The following is a 16989-nucleotide window of genomic DNA, read 5'->3' as shown; positions in this document are numbered from 1 at the left end:
TCCACTCTCAAGTCCAGGGTGGGCCCTGGTTTCCTAGCAACTCAGTCAGGCAAAGCCAATTGCCTTGCCTTTGGCTTAAGTGAAACAGCTCATAGCATTCCCTAGCGTACACAGAAAACTGAGGACATTTAGGGTTGAAGCGCATCCCCTCTATCTTTATGATTCTGATGTGCCATGAAAAAGTTAGAACCGCTGAGATCATTTTGAATCCAAATGGGAAGCTTGTAACACCAAGGAAATTGGGGTCAAAGAATTCATACCTTTGATGAAATTGAGCTACGGAAACAAATCAAATACCCACGCTATCTCAGAACTTTCAACTTCTGTGAGTCAATCAACCCCTTCATTGCTTAAACCATTTGCAGTCAGATTTCTTTATTAGTTGCAACAGAGGGTCTGAACAGATATCTGTCATAGGGGAAGAACTTTGTTTCCAGGGGTAGAAATTCTGAGATCTGAATCCTGGAGTTGTCATGATACAGACGTGTACCTTTAGGCAAGTTGCTTAACCAGTTTGAGCCTTAATATATTCATGTGCTAAATGCAAGTGATCATATCAAGTTTCAACTTCTGTTGTATAGATTGCATGGGAGGACATATATAAAATACCCTGCTCATAATAGGAATCCAATGAATATGATGGCTTTTATATTTAAAGTAAATTTTGTTTCTACCTTGATATTGTAAATAAGCAAGTAAATTTACTTCTTTAAAAACATCAGTGAATGTGTAATAGATATCCAAGTTGCTTACTACTAAGTTGGTCCCTTCTTGCTTAAAGCATACTAATCCTCTGCATTGTACAAAATCTATGCCATTGATCACCTGGCATAAGTGGTAACTCATACAAAGAAATTTCTTTGGTAAGGGTTTAAAACTATAAAACTTCCTTGTTTTTGCACTAGGAATTATCTCACATTATACATAGATACTCAATATTTCTTGAGAACTGATTGGAAAATCTTGTTCATATGAAAAATATATGGCTGTCTGGGCACACTGTTTCCTACCCACTGGTGTTGCCCAGGACTGTGGAATGCTGGGCTAAGAGGCAACTATTTCATCCTCTCGGATGTCACTCCGACATCACTGAGATGTCACTCCTCTGGCCTTTACCAGAGCTGAGTAGTCATCCACTTCTTTGCAGATAGGAGAGCACATTCCTAGGGGAATCAGAGTATACAATGAAGGAACACCTGAATGTTGACAAGAAAAGGAAAACAAAATGTGACCTTGGGTGATAATGGCATCACAGAAGGGATTATGGCACCAGGGCAAAGCAGGAAGGGTTATAGTCCTGCTGGATGGTTCTCCTCCCTTCTTCTCTGCCCCATGCTGCCCCAGCCTTTATCCCTAAGGTTCTTGGAGTCAATCGATAAACATTTTTGGAGCATCTACTCTGTTACCTTTAAGACACTCTGCACAAAGTAATGAGAATAAAATGATGGAAAAAATAGTTTCTGACCTTGGTGAATTCATAGACCAGATGGGGACTGTAATGTAATTCAGAAACCCTCTAGTGGCCCTGGACCTCCCTCTGTGAGAACTTTATTATGCCTCCCCTAATACAACAAGCTGGGTGTAGATATCTTTATCTTCTGTTCCTGCCAATCTTAGTCTTCTGGCTCTAATTTTTTCAAAGCATTGATCTCAGATTATTCTCATGTTACATAGATCAGGGAGCAAAGGATCTAACTTTCATCAGGCATCTACAAATTTCTAATTTGCTTGTTAGGAAATAAGGAAAGCTGAGAAGTTGTAACGGAAATAATGTAGGGGGAATGGAACTCCTCCTAGAAACTATTAAATACGGGATGACTACTCATAAGATCCTTGTCTCCAGAGCCTAAACCCTCTTTCCACAGGTACGGATAGGGCTCTTCTTTGTGGGGAGACCGATGCCATATGTCTACCAGAGGAGCATGTTCCATCAGGAAAGCATGGTCTTTTAAAAAGTATTTGATCATGATGTGAGCACTTTCAATCATGAGTTTTTGATAGACTGAGACTTAGAAATTGCTTCTATTGCATGTGTGTGCTTTATGGGACTATGATATCGAAGGCTATTTATTGTGTGAGGTCTGAGATAGTTGTTATGATCTGAATTAAAGCTGCTATAGTGAGACAACTTACTAGCATCCACTTCAGTTACCACGATTGGTTTGGAGAATTGAATTCGGAATCCCCAGGGATAATCACCAGTCCCTTTGAACAGCCTCACGGTTCGCTCTCGAACTAAAGAGGAAACAAAGAAGGCATTCTTTTGAGTTACTCTTTAGATACCACAAATATGATTACGAAAGTAGCTAGGATTTATTGCTTGTTTATTATATATCAGGCCAAATAAAAATGTTCTAAGCACTTACTAGTATTATCTAATTTAATATTTATATCAGGTTTTTTTATATAGAGGAGGAAACTGAGGTACAGAGAAGTTAAACAACTTATCTGAGTCACATGGTGAGTGAGGGGCAATGCTCACCACCCCAAGGCAGCATGACTCCCAAAAGGCAGCTGAGCCTTACAGGTCTGAGTCACTCAGATCCATAAACAATAAGACATTTGTTACAAGGTTATACATGAAAATAGGAAAACTGAATCCTTAGATGTACATTTAAGTCTTACAGGAGCCCAGGAAAGCCTGAACAATTGAGTTTCTCAGAAAAAAATGGGAACAGCTGGGTGGGCTTTGCAGATATTGTAACTGTAAGGTTGTGCTGTATTGATGGTGGAAAGTTCCAGAGACTTCACAGTAAGAGTTCATGGACTTTTACATGAGTCTAATGATCATTTATTAATGTGGCCCTGTTACTTCTCAGTCTTCTTTTCCATGTATCTTCTCTCTTTTCTTCCTGCTACCTTCACAGTGTCTTTTCTGTATAGAGATCTGTGTGTACATGCTCGTGTGTGTGTGTGTGTGTGTGTGTGTGTGTGTGTGTGTGTGTGTGTTTCATAGCTTCTGTGTACTAATGAGTTTGGCTTATTCATATCTTCAGCTCACTCATGGGCCCTCTTGACTTCTCTCTACCTCAAGACATTTTAACTTCTGTGCTTAGTATAGTAAGGGCATCTTCCCAGTTCAAATTCCTGAAAGTGAGAATCTCACAGGTTGAAAATATCTCTGCTCATAACTCTTTGGGCTGTTACTCTTCAGAGGTGACAAAGGGCAGGATTATCAGGCAGAAAATGTCTCTGTGGGACTGTCCCTTTTGTGGAGGGTCAATCTACCTAATGGGAGATGTGGACACACAGAATTTTGTCTTTTATGGTATATTTACATCTTGTTTTTATTTAGAAAAAAAATACCCCTGAATCATGCTCGAATACAAAACTGAAAACATCTGAAGGACATAAGTGATTTCAGAAGGTCCATTTTTTAAGTGCTGACAAATTTACCAAAGAAGAATGATAAACAAAAGCCTTCAGAATATTGAGTGGTTGTATTTATGGTCAGGTTTACCAGAAAGAACTAGTAACATAATACTGGGATTATTAATCTGTCCCCAGAAATTATACTTGTGGTATACTTTATTGGATGACATGTTATCTATACATGTTAATATCTAAAAATGATAAAGAGCAAATCCTAATAAAGTATAATGATAACCTCTCTGAGCTCCATAAGTAAGTTATTAATAATAGGCCCATTGTTAAGTCTCTGGAGAAGAAGTCAGGTAATTAATTATAAAATAAAAATACTCATCTATTAATAAGGAAGGCAAATTCATACCTTAAAGCTATAATTTGATAGAATCCCTTTTTATTAAAAAAATAGGAATACATTAGAATTTATGGGTAATACATTTTGCTGCTTCTTTCCAATCCTTCATTTGGTATTTTTGTATTTCACTTCTCATGTCTCAGGTAGTTTTAGATCTTCATCTGGATTGGAGATCAAGGACATTTCTCTGCAGAGTTGCATCCTTTTTAGATACATATTCAAAGGCTATTACAGAATGCCTAAATGGCAATTGGATAGAATTATAAGCAATAGAGAGGTCAAAGGAATGCTTAAGAATTTCAAATGACTGATTTAACAATTATATTTTGAGTGGGAAAAGACCTTACTCCAGCTTTCCACTTGGTGAGGAATCTCTTCCTCACCATCTGACAGACAATTGGGGTAGGTGAGTCCCTGATCTTTGGAGATACTATTATTATAAACTTACATTACAGTTTAAAGATTTCTGATTACAGAGTCTGTAAGAGATTTGCCATTACTGTATTAAATTTTCTCTCATATTATGAGGTAAATCATTGGGTTGTTTTTTTTTTTCAAATTTCCTATGAGAATTTGACGAATACAGTAAAAAGTTAGCATTCTGTCCAGATGCTTTTGCATGTGACCTTCTCCTAGGTCAGGTAGGGAACAAAAATATCTGCTAAAAACAAGGAAACAAACATCTCTGTCTTTAATGATCCATTGTAGCCCAGTAGTAGAAGTTATTCATTCACAAACATTTACTGAATATCTATTATTTGTCCAGGTGTTTTCCTTTGTGTTAGGAATGTAATGTTAAAGACAGACAAGAGACTTTTTTTCCTAGACTTTCCATGCTAGACACTGGCTGCCAAAATTGGCAAACATTTAAAGAGAGGAAGGATAAAGTCTCTTTGTATGAATTCCTGAAGGAATGTTTATTTTTCCAAAATGTCTGAAGAAAATACACTGTTCTTCTGCTGTTGAGAACAGTATCAGGAAAAGCATGCCAAAATTGCTGGGAAAGTACTAGTGTATCCCAGCCCTAAAACTGTCCTCTGCTCTAGTCTATGCTCCTGGGAGGCTCTCCATCACTTGGTTAATTTCCTTTTGGCAGTCATTGCATATCACTGTTTCTATTTGCCATTTACAGGATCTCAGTATAATTTAAGGGACAGAAATGAGAAATTCAAGGACACAGAGATGAATATTTTCACAATCTGCAACAGGCTGGTAGCCAATCAGGGCAGAAAGAAAATCAGAAATACTATTTCTGACCTCTGTAGAAATCATTTCTAACATCCCCTCTTGTTGAATCATCTTGCTCCCTCTAGGTTACCCTTTTGATACTGTCTTCTGCTTTTGACAGATTGATTATCCAACAGATATTTGCTTAATGGAATATTTTTATTGTGTTGGTTCAAATCAAATCACACTTGTTGTTTTGTTTTTGTATTACATGAGACTGTTAAGATGGGTACAGCTTTCAAGGCTGTGGTGATAGGGCTTTTTTTTTTCTTCAGTCAAGCAAATTGAATGTCAATAATGTATGTGAAAGTATAAACAATTCAATGAAGTTTTTAAATGGTGAACTCAACTGTTGCATTCTCCTGTGGGAGACTTGAGACAATCAAAATGTTTTGCAGTATGTTCCCCTCCCATTCTGAAGATAATTTTCTCACATTTTAAGATTTACAGTCTGGGTTTCCCCTGCCACTGTCTGGTGGATAATCTGAGTGCTACATAGTTGCTGAAAAGCCACAAATGAATGTCATTGTCTTTTCAGAGACTTTGTGGGCACATCTTCAAGTATGTTATCCCTTCAAATCACACACTTCCTTGGAATCATCTTGTTAGATGTCAAACTTCAAATGAAAGGTAAATATTTCCATAAACATAACACCCCTCATATATTAAAAAATACTCTAAAATTTTCTTGTTGTTCCCTCAATATACTTGATAGTGATGCAAACCTTTATCTGTATCTCCAACTTACAGAAGAGCTTTTTTTAGGGGATAAAGATGGATTTTTTTTTTAAGTGTAAAATTTATTCCCAAAAATACATGCTGGTAGATATAAATTAGTATTGCAGTATCTTAAAATGCCATTAGGTTAATAAAGGTATTTTTCAGTTAAAAATTATTCATTTGCATTCAGCTCACTTTTCCTTCGAATCTCCATTGTCTTATATAGATCTCTAAATATCATATAGTTGAAAACGTAAGCATCTGATAACATATCAAGTCTTAGTCACAATAAGAAGGAACAATTGCCACATTCGTGAAATTCAGTCCAACTAATGGTACCATGAAACTCACAACATTTAAACATTTTGTTTTCCTTATGTGATATGTATATATTATATAGGCATACATATAAATGCACATGCACACATATATACACAGTTTTTGACAAAATTGAACAAATACGTTTGTGCATATAGATATGCACATATATATAAGCCTATGTATGCACGTGTGTCTGTGAACTTTGTTGGCAAAACTGAACAAATTTTTTTAACCAAAGCAAATAATAGTGAATCAATCAAATGCTTGTTGTTTGATGACCATAAGCATTTTGTAGAAATGGTGATAATTGTACTTTTTTACAGATACCATATATCAGGTATTAGCCAAGGTATTGTGAGGGACTAGTTGTATTTTATTCACTGTAAGTTTTCATACCTGCCTGCCATAAATAAATAGACAATAAATATTTGTAATTTTAATAAGTATCTTAATAGTATTTGTTTAGAATTTATATAAAATATATATGCGTATATATATATACTTATATGTGAATATGTAATATTCATCCAAAATTCTCACAAAAATTAAGAAAAACAAGGGTGAGAGATAGAAATAGTCAAGATGTATAGAAATAGCCAGTTATAATTTCTGCATATATAACTTCATTTCATTTTTTATAACACTGTAAGATAGGCAGAGAGATACTAACAATAAATAAGTAACTATTCTAAGGACACATAGCTGGTAAATTTCTGAATAGTACTGAAATCCAGGACTTTTTATTCATTCATTCAACAAATACATATTGGCTTCCTATGATGAGGCACACGCTGTCCTAAGTTCTTGGACTACATCGATGGACAAAGAGACAGAAATCTTAACCTCCCAAATTTTACTTTCAGCCTGGTGTCCTTTCTCTGTACTATTCTATTACTCAAATAAAAGTTAAATACAGAAATTTTTTAAAAAGTTTATTCCTAGATCCTCATCATCTACTTTTATTTTCAAAGATTCCATTCTGAATTCTTTTAATTTTGGGATTTAGAGTCTCAAACTTCATTTCCAATGAATGGCTAAGCTTATTACTATATGAGTATAAATAAATATTCTAAATGCACAAAATATAAAACTTGTATTATTTTATGCATGTACATAGGAACTCATTTAGATTTACAACTTATCCTCATTAATAGCATCCAATGTTGAATTTCATGCTTATGAGAAAAAATTAAGAAAGTCTCTATTTCTCTCCACAGATAAAATAAATGACGATCTTACATATAACGATCTTGTCTGTGTAAATGGGATTCAGATAAAAATAAGCACATTTTGATGCTTGTACTGAAAACAAGTACATCTTTGTAAAATCTGTCACTTCTCTCTGTGTATCTTTAGAAACTTCCACCAGTGCCTAGGCCATAGTGGGCACAATATTTGTTAAATGCGTGATTGCATAATTAATTTAAAACATTATTTTCAACTTGAACCTTTGCTTGCTTGAGTTAAGTTGTTGACTATTCATCAAGGTCATTTATTTATACCAATAAAGCACAAGTTTACAAAAGCTCTACACCTTAAATTTTACAGCAAAGACTGGGCAAAATAGTAACATCACATGCTGAAACTTATAATTCAGGTATAGGGGTTTTTTAAATTATTAAGCTATTATTGCATTAGGGAAATATACATAGTTTCAGTTAACTAAAAATAATCCCATAAAAATCATTAAATTATTAGAATATTAGTAAAATCCATAAAAACACATTTATATTATTAAAGGAAGATAGAATTACTAAATAACTGCAATAAACATAAAAAGCAGGCTATAAGATCTTATGTATCACACTATATACATGCTAATATCAAATGTATATTTAATGTATGTTTAAAAACAAAACTAGACCTATGTATAACAAATAAGTAAGAATTTAAAAATGCAGGATCAATAAAATGCTTATATTTTGGTGTGGAAAAATAGATGTTACTTGTTACTTGTTCATACTCTAGAATACATTTTTTTAAAATAGTATTTTTACCCCTAGAACGGAAAATACTCGACTCTTCTACATTCATCTTTATGCCAAGTTTGGAATTACAACTCTTAGTTTGAATGAGCTCTTAAGACAGTTTTTATTTTAACAACTTCAGATTTTTTCACAATATTAAGAGATAGAGTGTGCTTCCCTCCATTTTGCCAACTTCCGAGGCTTGCCTGGAACTTGATTACATGTTCTCTAAGGTGTTTATTTTATACCATAACTGTAGAGTCCTTACCAGCTACTGGTCGGGGTTTTTTACTAAGACATCTGGGACTGTCCTCAGGATTCCCATCATCCCCTCGGAAAACCCATGCTGCTGAATGGAAATTCTCTGTGTAGAATCCTTTCTCTTCAAGGTCAACTCGAAAGCCAAGATCCACAGAACAGCCATCTTCTGAGGTGACTGAGGAGCAGAAAGGGCGATAACGTGAATTACCCTCTGGCAGGAAAGGAGATGTGCACACGTTGATGGCCAAGGTGGGAAAGCAGTCGAACACATGTAGGGGCAGAGTCTTTATTAAAGGCAGAGTATCATCCTTGAAAGCGAGGAGCTAACTTCATTAGACTATTCTCTTAGGAGGAACTTAGATTGACTTAAAACATCCCAGATAAAATAGACATTACTCGAGGGCCTATACCATGGAGGTCAGCACACCAGAGATAGCACTGTGAATCTTTTTGTTGAGGAAAAATGTAGAGAATATAACTGGTTTTGAGACTTACATATTAATATTTGAGGGTCAAGAGGAAGCTACATAAGACTGAGAATGTGAATCGGTTTCAAAATTCCAAGCACAAGGGGGAAAAATTGCTATTGTCTTTCTGTACTTCGAAGAAGACACTGCAAAAACATTCCTAAAAAAACTCACTATGGTCTTACGTGTAGAATAAAGCATATGGGGAGGCAGGTAAAGTTTCATTTGACAGTTTCATTCATAGCAATTTAGGGTTTCTGTGTATTTGGAAGTCCTTTGGCTAGTGTAGAATGCTGTGCTAATTAAGACAATAACATTGATTTTTTTTTTTTTGTATTAACTTCCAAGTGTTTCTTTGTGGCCTCATTTAGATAGTCCAGACCCGAATTCAGTCATGCCCCAAGTCTTTCAGTCTTTCAAGTGTGCAGAAATAAGTACCATTTCAGAACCAAAATATAATTTCAAGAACAGCCTAAATCCATTACTTGATTTTCTCAACTGTCATGAAGATGGGGGATTTAAAGATCACAGCATGCTTCTTAAATTGCAACAGAACACCTCTCTTCCAATTTCTTCTCATATACCCCACACAGCTGTTCCTATTCATTTCTCTCAAAAATTAGAGGTAAAACCACTTTCTTCCTCTCCTCACCCTGTCTAGCGGTGACCAGCTGGATTTCTGCTGAAGGTCAGTTATATAAAGTTCCCAAGAAGAAGGGCTCTTCTGCTCTCACTGACTTACTCTGAACAATCATTCCTAATAGTTCTTGTCCTTGGCCCTACATTTTCCATCTGCTCTCCCAGTACTGAAGACTGTAAACGTTAGTTATTGTCCTGGTACACAGACCAAGTCACCGATAGCTCCTACATTTGTTTAAATTGTGTAGAAATGGTCACAGGTGGTATGTTGACAAAGCATGCAACAGCATGGTCTCTGGCAGACAGTCAAGAACAAACTCTAATATCTTTAAAAATTTTTATTATTTAAGTATAGTTGATGTACAATGTCACATAAGTTGAACCCCAATATCTTTAATGCTTGTTCTTGTAGTTTTTATTTTGTACAGCAAATGAGATATCATTAGACACTTATCCGCAGTTTAAGTGTCTTCATGTAGATTTGTTTTTTATTCATTTATTAAGTTGAATTAAAATAATTGTTCTGTCACGAGCGAGGTGCAGTTTTAGGTGCAATGGGGATAGAAAGATAAGAGATGGAACTCATGATGAAGTAAGAGAGTTCAGAGGAAGGAGAGAGCAATTTTGGATGCAGAGAAGGGTAGGATTGAAGAAGATCTCAAGGACTGGGCAAAATTTCTCTAAGAAGATGGGATTGTGGATTGGTAAATAAAGATGATAAGGACAAGTGGAGTACAGTGAGGAAGTAGGGAATGAAAAGAGACCACATTGATTGAATAAATACAGTTTTAGTGTGTAATAATAAAGGGGATGATAAATTAGAGTACTGTAAAATGATAAAGTAGGAAAGTAAATTTTATAAGAACGTTATCAGACATCTTGTTTATTGAAATAAAAATGATGAAAACTTTAGAATACTTTTACTCTGTATATGGGATGCCTTCTTTCATGCATCATATTTCAAAATTGTGGTTTTTTTGCCTTCATTTTTAAAAATAAGTCTGAGTATGACATTTGACTTAAAAGGGTAGGACAAGTAAACCAAAGAAATTATAACAATTTATCTTTCCAAACTTCAAGCCTAATTCAAGGCTGCTTCCTACATAGTACTTGATAAAGTTATAGGAGCCCTAATGGATTTTAAAGTATTAAAGCATCTTTCCTTATTCGATTTGTATCTTATATCCTTGGTCTTAAATATTCAGTTATATTTTAATAGTTATGAGTATAATATACACAGATTCCTGGAACCATGGGTTCCACTTTATCATTATTATCATTACCCAAAGGGTAGGTAGGTCTTTTTTTTTTTTTTTTTTGGTAGGTCTTTAAATTATAGTGACTTTTGTTTTTATCAGCATGCAAGAGACTGTTAAAACAGCGCATTTATTTACAAATAGACTCGATTATGTGAATGAGCAGTTTTCTATTCATTCAACTACAAAGACAGAGCTAATCAACATCCACTTACATAAACTGAGACCTAAAATTCATGATAAAATCCAATGAAGCAGCAGGCCACACCTGCGGCAGCTTCGAGCTTCTAGATTTCTCAACAATTGCCCCTGTGGAACTTTGAGCCAAGGAGAAAAAAAATCCAAATGTACCTTTGTCACTAAAACTTTATCTCCAAAATTTGGCTTGTGGAGATGAGCCTTTTAATAAAAGAAACTTTAAAAGAGAATGAACTCTTAAATATGCTTCATAGTACTGAAATGGGATTTGTACTCCTTTGCTCCTGAAAAACTAAAACACTTCTTTTTTCACTTGAGAAGCAAAGAGATAAAATACTCGACTCAGTTCCAGATGTCTTTAGACGTTCTCATATCTCTTTCATTCCACTGTTTTATTTGAGGATAACAGAAAAGCTGTATCACAAGAATGAAACCCTGTTTGGACTTTCCCAGAGATGAACCCGGACCAGATCTGCATGGTCCAACAAGAGGTAGTGGGCTGTGTTTAAGGCATTAGCCCCACTGATCATTGTAGCTGAGTGACACTGCACAAGTCACTTATCCTCTGCATGACTCAGATTGCTCATTTGGTAAAGTGAAGATGAAAATATAGTTCTTAACTTACAGTGTTGTTGGAATAATTAATAGATGAATATTTTGTACAGGCTGACATAGAAAGCACAATGTAATTGTTAGCTCTTATTACCAGAAATCAGAGGTCTCTCTTTCTCCCTTACTGTTCACCCCCTCCTTCCTTTCTTATTTCCATGGAAACTAATGTTTGGAAAATACATTTTCATGATAATTTTTGTAGCTGGATGAAATAAGGGAAATGCTATCAAGTATCCTCACACAGACCCAAATACTTGCCACATCTGTTTGTCATACAGGAGCCATTTGAGGTTATAAAAATCAGAGCTCCATTTTGCAGGCCCTTCTGACTTTAGTTTACGGCCTTCAAGTTATTTACCTGGTGTGCCTTAGTCAGCATTCCCCACAGCCTAGATGCATTGATCAACTGTGTCCACATACATAAATATGTCATTCCTAATGTCTTTTCCAGTTATTATGTAGGAAGTCAGAGATGAGTGAGATTAACAGACTGAGAAACACCAGCTGTAATGATGCTCAATAAAGCTGTCAGTTTTTAAGTCATGGATTAGTAGCATATCCTGACTCTATAAATGAGATAGAATTTAAACCACACATTAAACAATGTTAGCTCCAGCAACTCTGAGTGAATTGCAGTCTCTTTTGAAAAGTTTCTGAAGAAATACAACATGAGTGGGTATGGCTTGGATAAACTGAGAAATAAAATGGCAGACACTTCCATTCCCTCATGTCTAATGTGAAACAAATTGTTAGTGTACTTTTTCATTCAAAACAGAATTCACCTCAAAGAAAACGTAATCATTGTTTTAATTTAAATGATTGTGCTACTTTGGCCTGCATTTGTGTATAAATGATACGGCTGATTCCTGTGTTGTGTCATGTGGGTACTGGTAAATGTTTAACAAGCAGCTCTCCAAAAGAAAAAAATGCCCTGATTTGTACTGTTTGTCAGTTTCCATTGCATAAATACTCACTCTGACCAATTTCAAGTTACTAGCCTGACGTTACTGAATTGCAATGTTAGGAAAAAATGTGCACGGTTGGCTATCATGAACCACTGTGAGCTGATTCCAGCACACCTATGGTGGTTTCTTTTTCCCAAGAAATGCAGAGCAGATATGAATGTCTAATAGCACTAGTCCACTAGTAGTGGACAATTTGTCCATAAAACAAAGGATGAAACAGACTTGGACTGAAAGGGTCCAGGGAGCTGAAGGACACAGGAAACAGGAAGGAACTGGTCTTTCTATATGAAAAGGAACTGAAAACTAGAGAAAATGGTCCCTTTCTCTATGGCACATAAAGATCATCTGTGATTAATCAAACAGAGTTTCCATTCAGTCTAATTTTTTTAGTTGAGATCAATCTAGATCGTTCCAGGTAATGGTGGAAGCTACTGTGATAAGTAATAAATTTTTATTACTACATGTAACATTTTATTTTTTTCCTCATTTATAACTAAACTGTTCTTCTCTCAGGTTCTTCTTTCTTAGCTTTTAGGATGGATAGATTCAGATTATCATAGTGTTAGTGGACTGTTGAATATCTTGATAATTTTGGTTGCATGGGTACAGAGGTAAAAGCTGCAGTTGAATTTTCTGCAGTATAAAATAGAGGAGTTCCTAAGGTCCAAGGGAAAATCCAGAATGATGGAAACAGAACACAGTCACTACGGGTATTCTACGAGGGAAGCTGTGCTATAAAAGGGGCTCCGTGGATGACTATGAGGTAGCACAGGGGTTTTCGAAGTTGAATGGTATCTACAGGAGATTTCAAGTTGTTTTCTAGGGAGTATGTAATATAAGACCTCCCCTCTGCGTCCCCTTTGATGTCTTCAGAAGGTTCTCTTCCTCACTTTCGCTTAATGTGAGTATATTCTTTGGGGTCACTTGGATGAGTGGAGCTAGGGGCAGTTGTATCTGCATAACCCAAGATTTTTATTCTTAGGTGAAAAGAAATAAAATTTTCAAAGACTGCAAATTTATCAAACAAGAGGCAAAGAAAAACAAGAATAACAGTCCAAGAATATTGCTATCTAGGAAATCCAGTAAAATTTTAGTGAAATTCCGGCTATTTATTCCTCTCAAGACTAGGGATGACTCTAGGACATGGAGAACAAAACCTCTTTCCTCTTTTACAGCTTGAACACTGAATACCAAAGCCACCGAATCCTGCACACCTAATTGTCTAAATTAACATGACCTTAGTCCATAGTATTTACTAACAGTTTTTTTTCCCCTTAGACACTTGACCAGGCAGATACTTTCACTGTTCCTCATCGGAACTTCTCCACAAACCATCAACTCTTGAGTAGAAAGCACCAACAGATAGTTTTCTTCCTCACTCTCTTCAGAACTTTCAAAATCCTCAGATTGCCATTTCCTTAAGTTCTAACCTGTTAACTCATGATCCTTACCCTGTCCTAATCAAGCTCTTAAACTGAAAGACCTAATGTAAACTAAATTTGTAATTGTCAGTAAAATCAGACTTTGTTTTCCCCCCTCTAAATTAGCACCAAAGCTCTTTCTAGGGGGGTGTCCTTCTTTATATCTATGAGCAATAAACAGTTATCAATATGTAGTGTTGGTGATATGTTATCATTGCTCTAATATGAGAAGAGCACTGGTGCGTCATAAGGTTATGGTATGAAAGAGATTGTACACTCAAATGAATAATTTGAGGAGAGTTTAACCCTATTTACAAACTGGACAGGACTTAAGGAAATTGGGGGTGATAGAGTGGGATTAAGACCAGTCCATCTAAGACTAAAATAAAAGAGGGAGGAATCAGGTACCAGTTACCAAAACCTAGAGCCATAGAAGGCAGTGGAGAGAGGGCTACTTTATAGGGATACCACCTATGGCTTTAGGGAAACAACCAGTCCTTGGCATACCCCAGGGAGAAATCTGGGGCAATAATGGCAGGACCTCACTCTGCTCATTCCCTTCAGGCTCCTGCTGATCTTCCCAATTGGTCAAACCCCACAAAAAGCCAAAGGGCAAATTAGCCCTTTGATATAGTCCATATAGAGGTGAGACACCTATGACAGGGTGTAAGGTGGAGAACAGTAGAAAAGGAAGCTAGAAGGGCAAATGGAAGCTATTTGTAGATGTGGACTCAAGATAGAGGAGCAAGAAAAAACACAGTCTCCCATTCTGAGAAGCATGCTAGAAAACATACATGGATAGGTCCTAATTCTTGCAGGCTATTTTATGAAAAGTGTGATAAATTCAATTATACGTATGTAGAAGCAAGGTTTGCAACTGAATTTTTCTGCATAATAAAAGCATTTCTAAGTTCAGAGGAAAAACAGGAAGGAGATAGAGGGAAGGCGTGTGGGTGTAGCACAGTATGTGTTTTAAGACTTGTGGAAGTGTTTGAAAGAAGGAAGGGTATTAGTACACCAGTAGCTGGGAAATACCTGAAATCCAGGATCAACCTATAAGCCATGAAGTGAAATCATAGCAGACAATATACTTAAGAAAAAATTTTCCTATTGAAATATATCTGACATAGAATACTGTATAAATTTCAGGCATATACCATGGTAACTTGATACATTTATACACTGTAATATGATTGCCATTGTAGCTATTGCTACATTATTTAGCTAATGCTAATTATTATTAGAACCTCTATCACATTGCATAATCTTTTTAGTAGTATTGAATAATTAAGTTCTAGTCTTTAGCAAACTTCATCATAATAAAATACTGTTGTCTATATTCACTGTACTGTAATTACTTCTTGCAAGTTTGTACCTTTATTATTTTTTTTAATGCTTATTTATTTTTGAGAGAGGGAGGGAGGGTGGGAGAGAGAGACAGAGAGAGAGAGGCAGAAAGAGAGAGAAGGGGACAGAGGATGCAAAGCAGGCTCTGTGCTGACAGCAGAGAGACTGATACGGGGCTCGAACTCATGAAGCTTGAGATCATTGCCTGAGCCGAAGTTCGATGCTTAACCGACTGATCCACCCAGGTGCCACATGTTTGTACCTTTAAACAACATCTATTCTATTGCCCTATTCCCCAATTCTTGGTGACCACCATTTCTGTCAGAAAGTTTTGATGCAGAACGGTGGGAACACCACCAAGAGCAAAACCTAGAGAGGCCCCAGTTGCAAGCAACAGGGTAATCAATTGGACCACCATGGCAGAAACAGCAGGGATTCTGATGTCCACACATTACTCACTCTGAATTCCACGAGGGGTCAAGTAGCGGCAGTGACTGCACCTGTCTCTAGCCATGAACAGTGACTGTGTGAAAAAGTGGAGGACTGAGAGCAGAGGACACCCAGATGGGATATGGAATGTCCTGTGCAATAAGTCATTTATTGCAACCTGAAGCAGGAGACTATGAGAGGAGGAAGGAAAATAGTATTTGAAGAAATTGTATCTGAGAATTGATGAGAGTTGAAGAAAGTTAAGAGTCATCAGCATGCCAAACATTAAAATATATTTAAAACACACACACTGAAATATACACTAGAAAAATTTTAGAATACCAAGGATAAAAAGAAAACCCTAAGAACTAATAGAGATGAAATTTCGATTAATGACAAAAGTTTTGAGAATGAGATTGGAGTTAGACTTTTCATCAGTACCACTGGCTACAGGAAGACAATGAACCAGCTTCTTCAATAGTTTGAACCTAGAATTCTGTACCAAACTATGGCAAACTGTCATTCAGAATTAAAAGGCAAGTAAATACATTTTCAGATATGTCAGGACTCAGTTTATCTCCCCAAAATCTCTCTTAAATTATTAGAGGATTATAGTAAGAAGAAAAAGAAAACAAACTCTGTTGGAAGTAATTGGTACATAAGGCAATGATGAGGAAAACTAATGAAATATTAAGTATTGATCATTAAAATATTTTTAAAAAATTTTGAACCAAATTCAACATATCAATATAGAAATTGATGAGGGGGAAGGGGACTAGAAGTGGAAGAAAGTAAACATTACAACAAAATGTGAAGCAGTGGGAATATTTTACTGTTTTACTGGAGGAAGTAGACATTGACCAAGGGACAAAAATGAAACACTCTCAGACCAAAATGGAACACTTAGATTATATTCACCGTTCACATGAATGTAGGAACACTGTGGTGGGGTAACACAGTACGGTGGTGTTTTATATAAAAATTATCATGGTTTTGCCCACATATTTATAGCTCCTTTCAATTCCTAATCTGTTCCAGCATCTAACTCACTCTGGATAAATTACACTGCTGCCTTCAGGAATTCTGCTTGTGTCATTCTGTCAGCTTATCTATAGGAATAGCCTCGAATACTCACTACTGTCTCTATCATAAAGGCACCATTCTCTGCATCACAACTCTTTTGGGTTCCTGGACCCAGTTGTAATGTGTGTGTGTGTTCATGCACACACACGTCCCCACACCAACAAGGAATTCCCTGGACACCTGGCTGAACATTCCGACACTCTAATCACTGCAGTTGCTTCCTCTGGTTGTCAGTCCCATCTAGGTTACCTAGGGCTTTCCAACAGTCACCTCAAAAGACATCTTTATTGCTCTCTTATAGGAAATCCTAAGGATTTTAGGAGCTGTGAGCCAGGAAATCCGTGTACCAAGACCA

General features: G+C 36.2%; 1 protein-coding gene across 2 annotated transcripts in view; it reads right to left on the bottom strand.

Annotated features, from left to right (window-relative positions):
• LOC132681113 (uncharacterized) overlaps positions 1 to 16989 on the bottom strand; it is a 123268-nt gene that overhangs the window by 79397 nt on the left and 26882 nt on the right. For both annotated transcript variants that reach the window (XM_060635250.2, XM_078447637.1), the window contains exons 5-6: positions 8225 to 8392; positions 2134 to 2235 (exon numbers count right to left, since the gene is read on the bottom strand). In XM_060635250.2, coding sequence (XP_060491233.1) covers positions 2134 to 2235; positions 8225 to 8392 — 270 coding nt within the window. The remainder of the gene's footprint in view (positions 1 to 2133; positions 2236 to 8224; positions 8393 to 16989) is intronic.

Source organism: Panthera onca, chromosome A1 (genome assembly GCF_046562875.1).
Source record: "Panthera onca isolate mPanOnc1 chromosome A1, mPanOnc1 haplotype 2, whole genome shotgun sequence".
NCBI classification, from domain to species: Eukaryota; Metazoa; Chordata; class Mammalia; order Carnivora; family Felidae; genus Panthera; species Panthera onca.
This window is presented reverse-complemented; position numbering and strand designations above follow the sequence as displayed.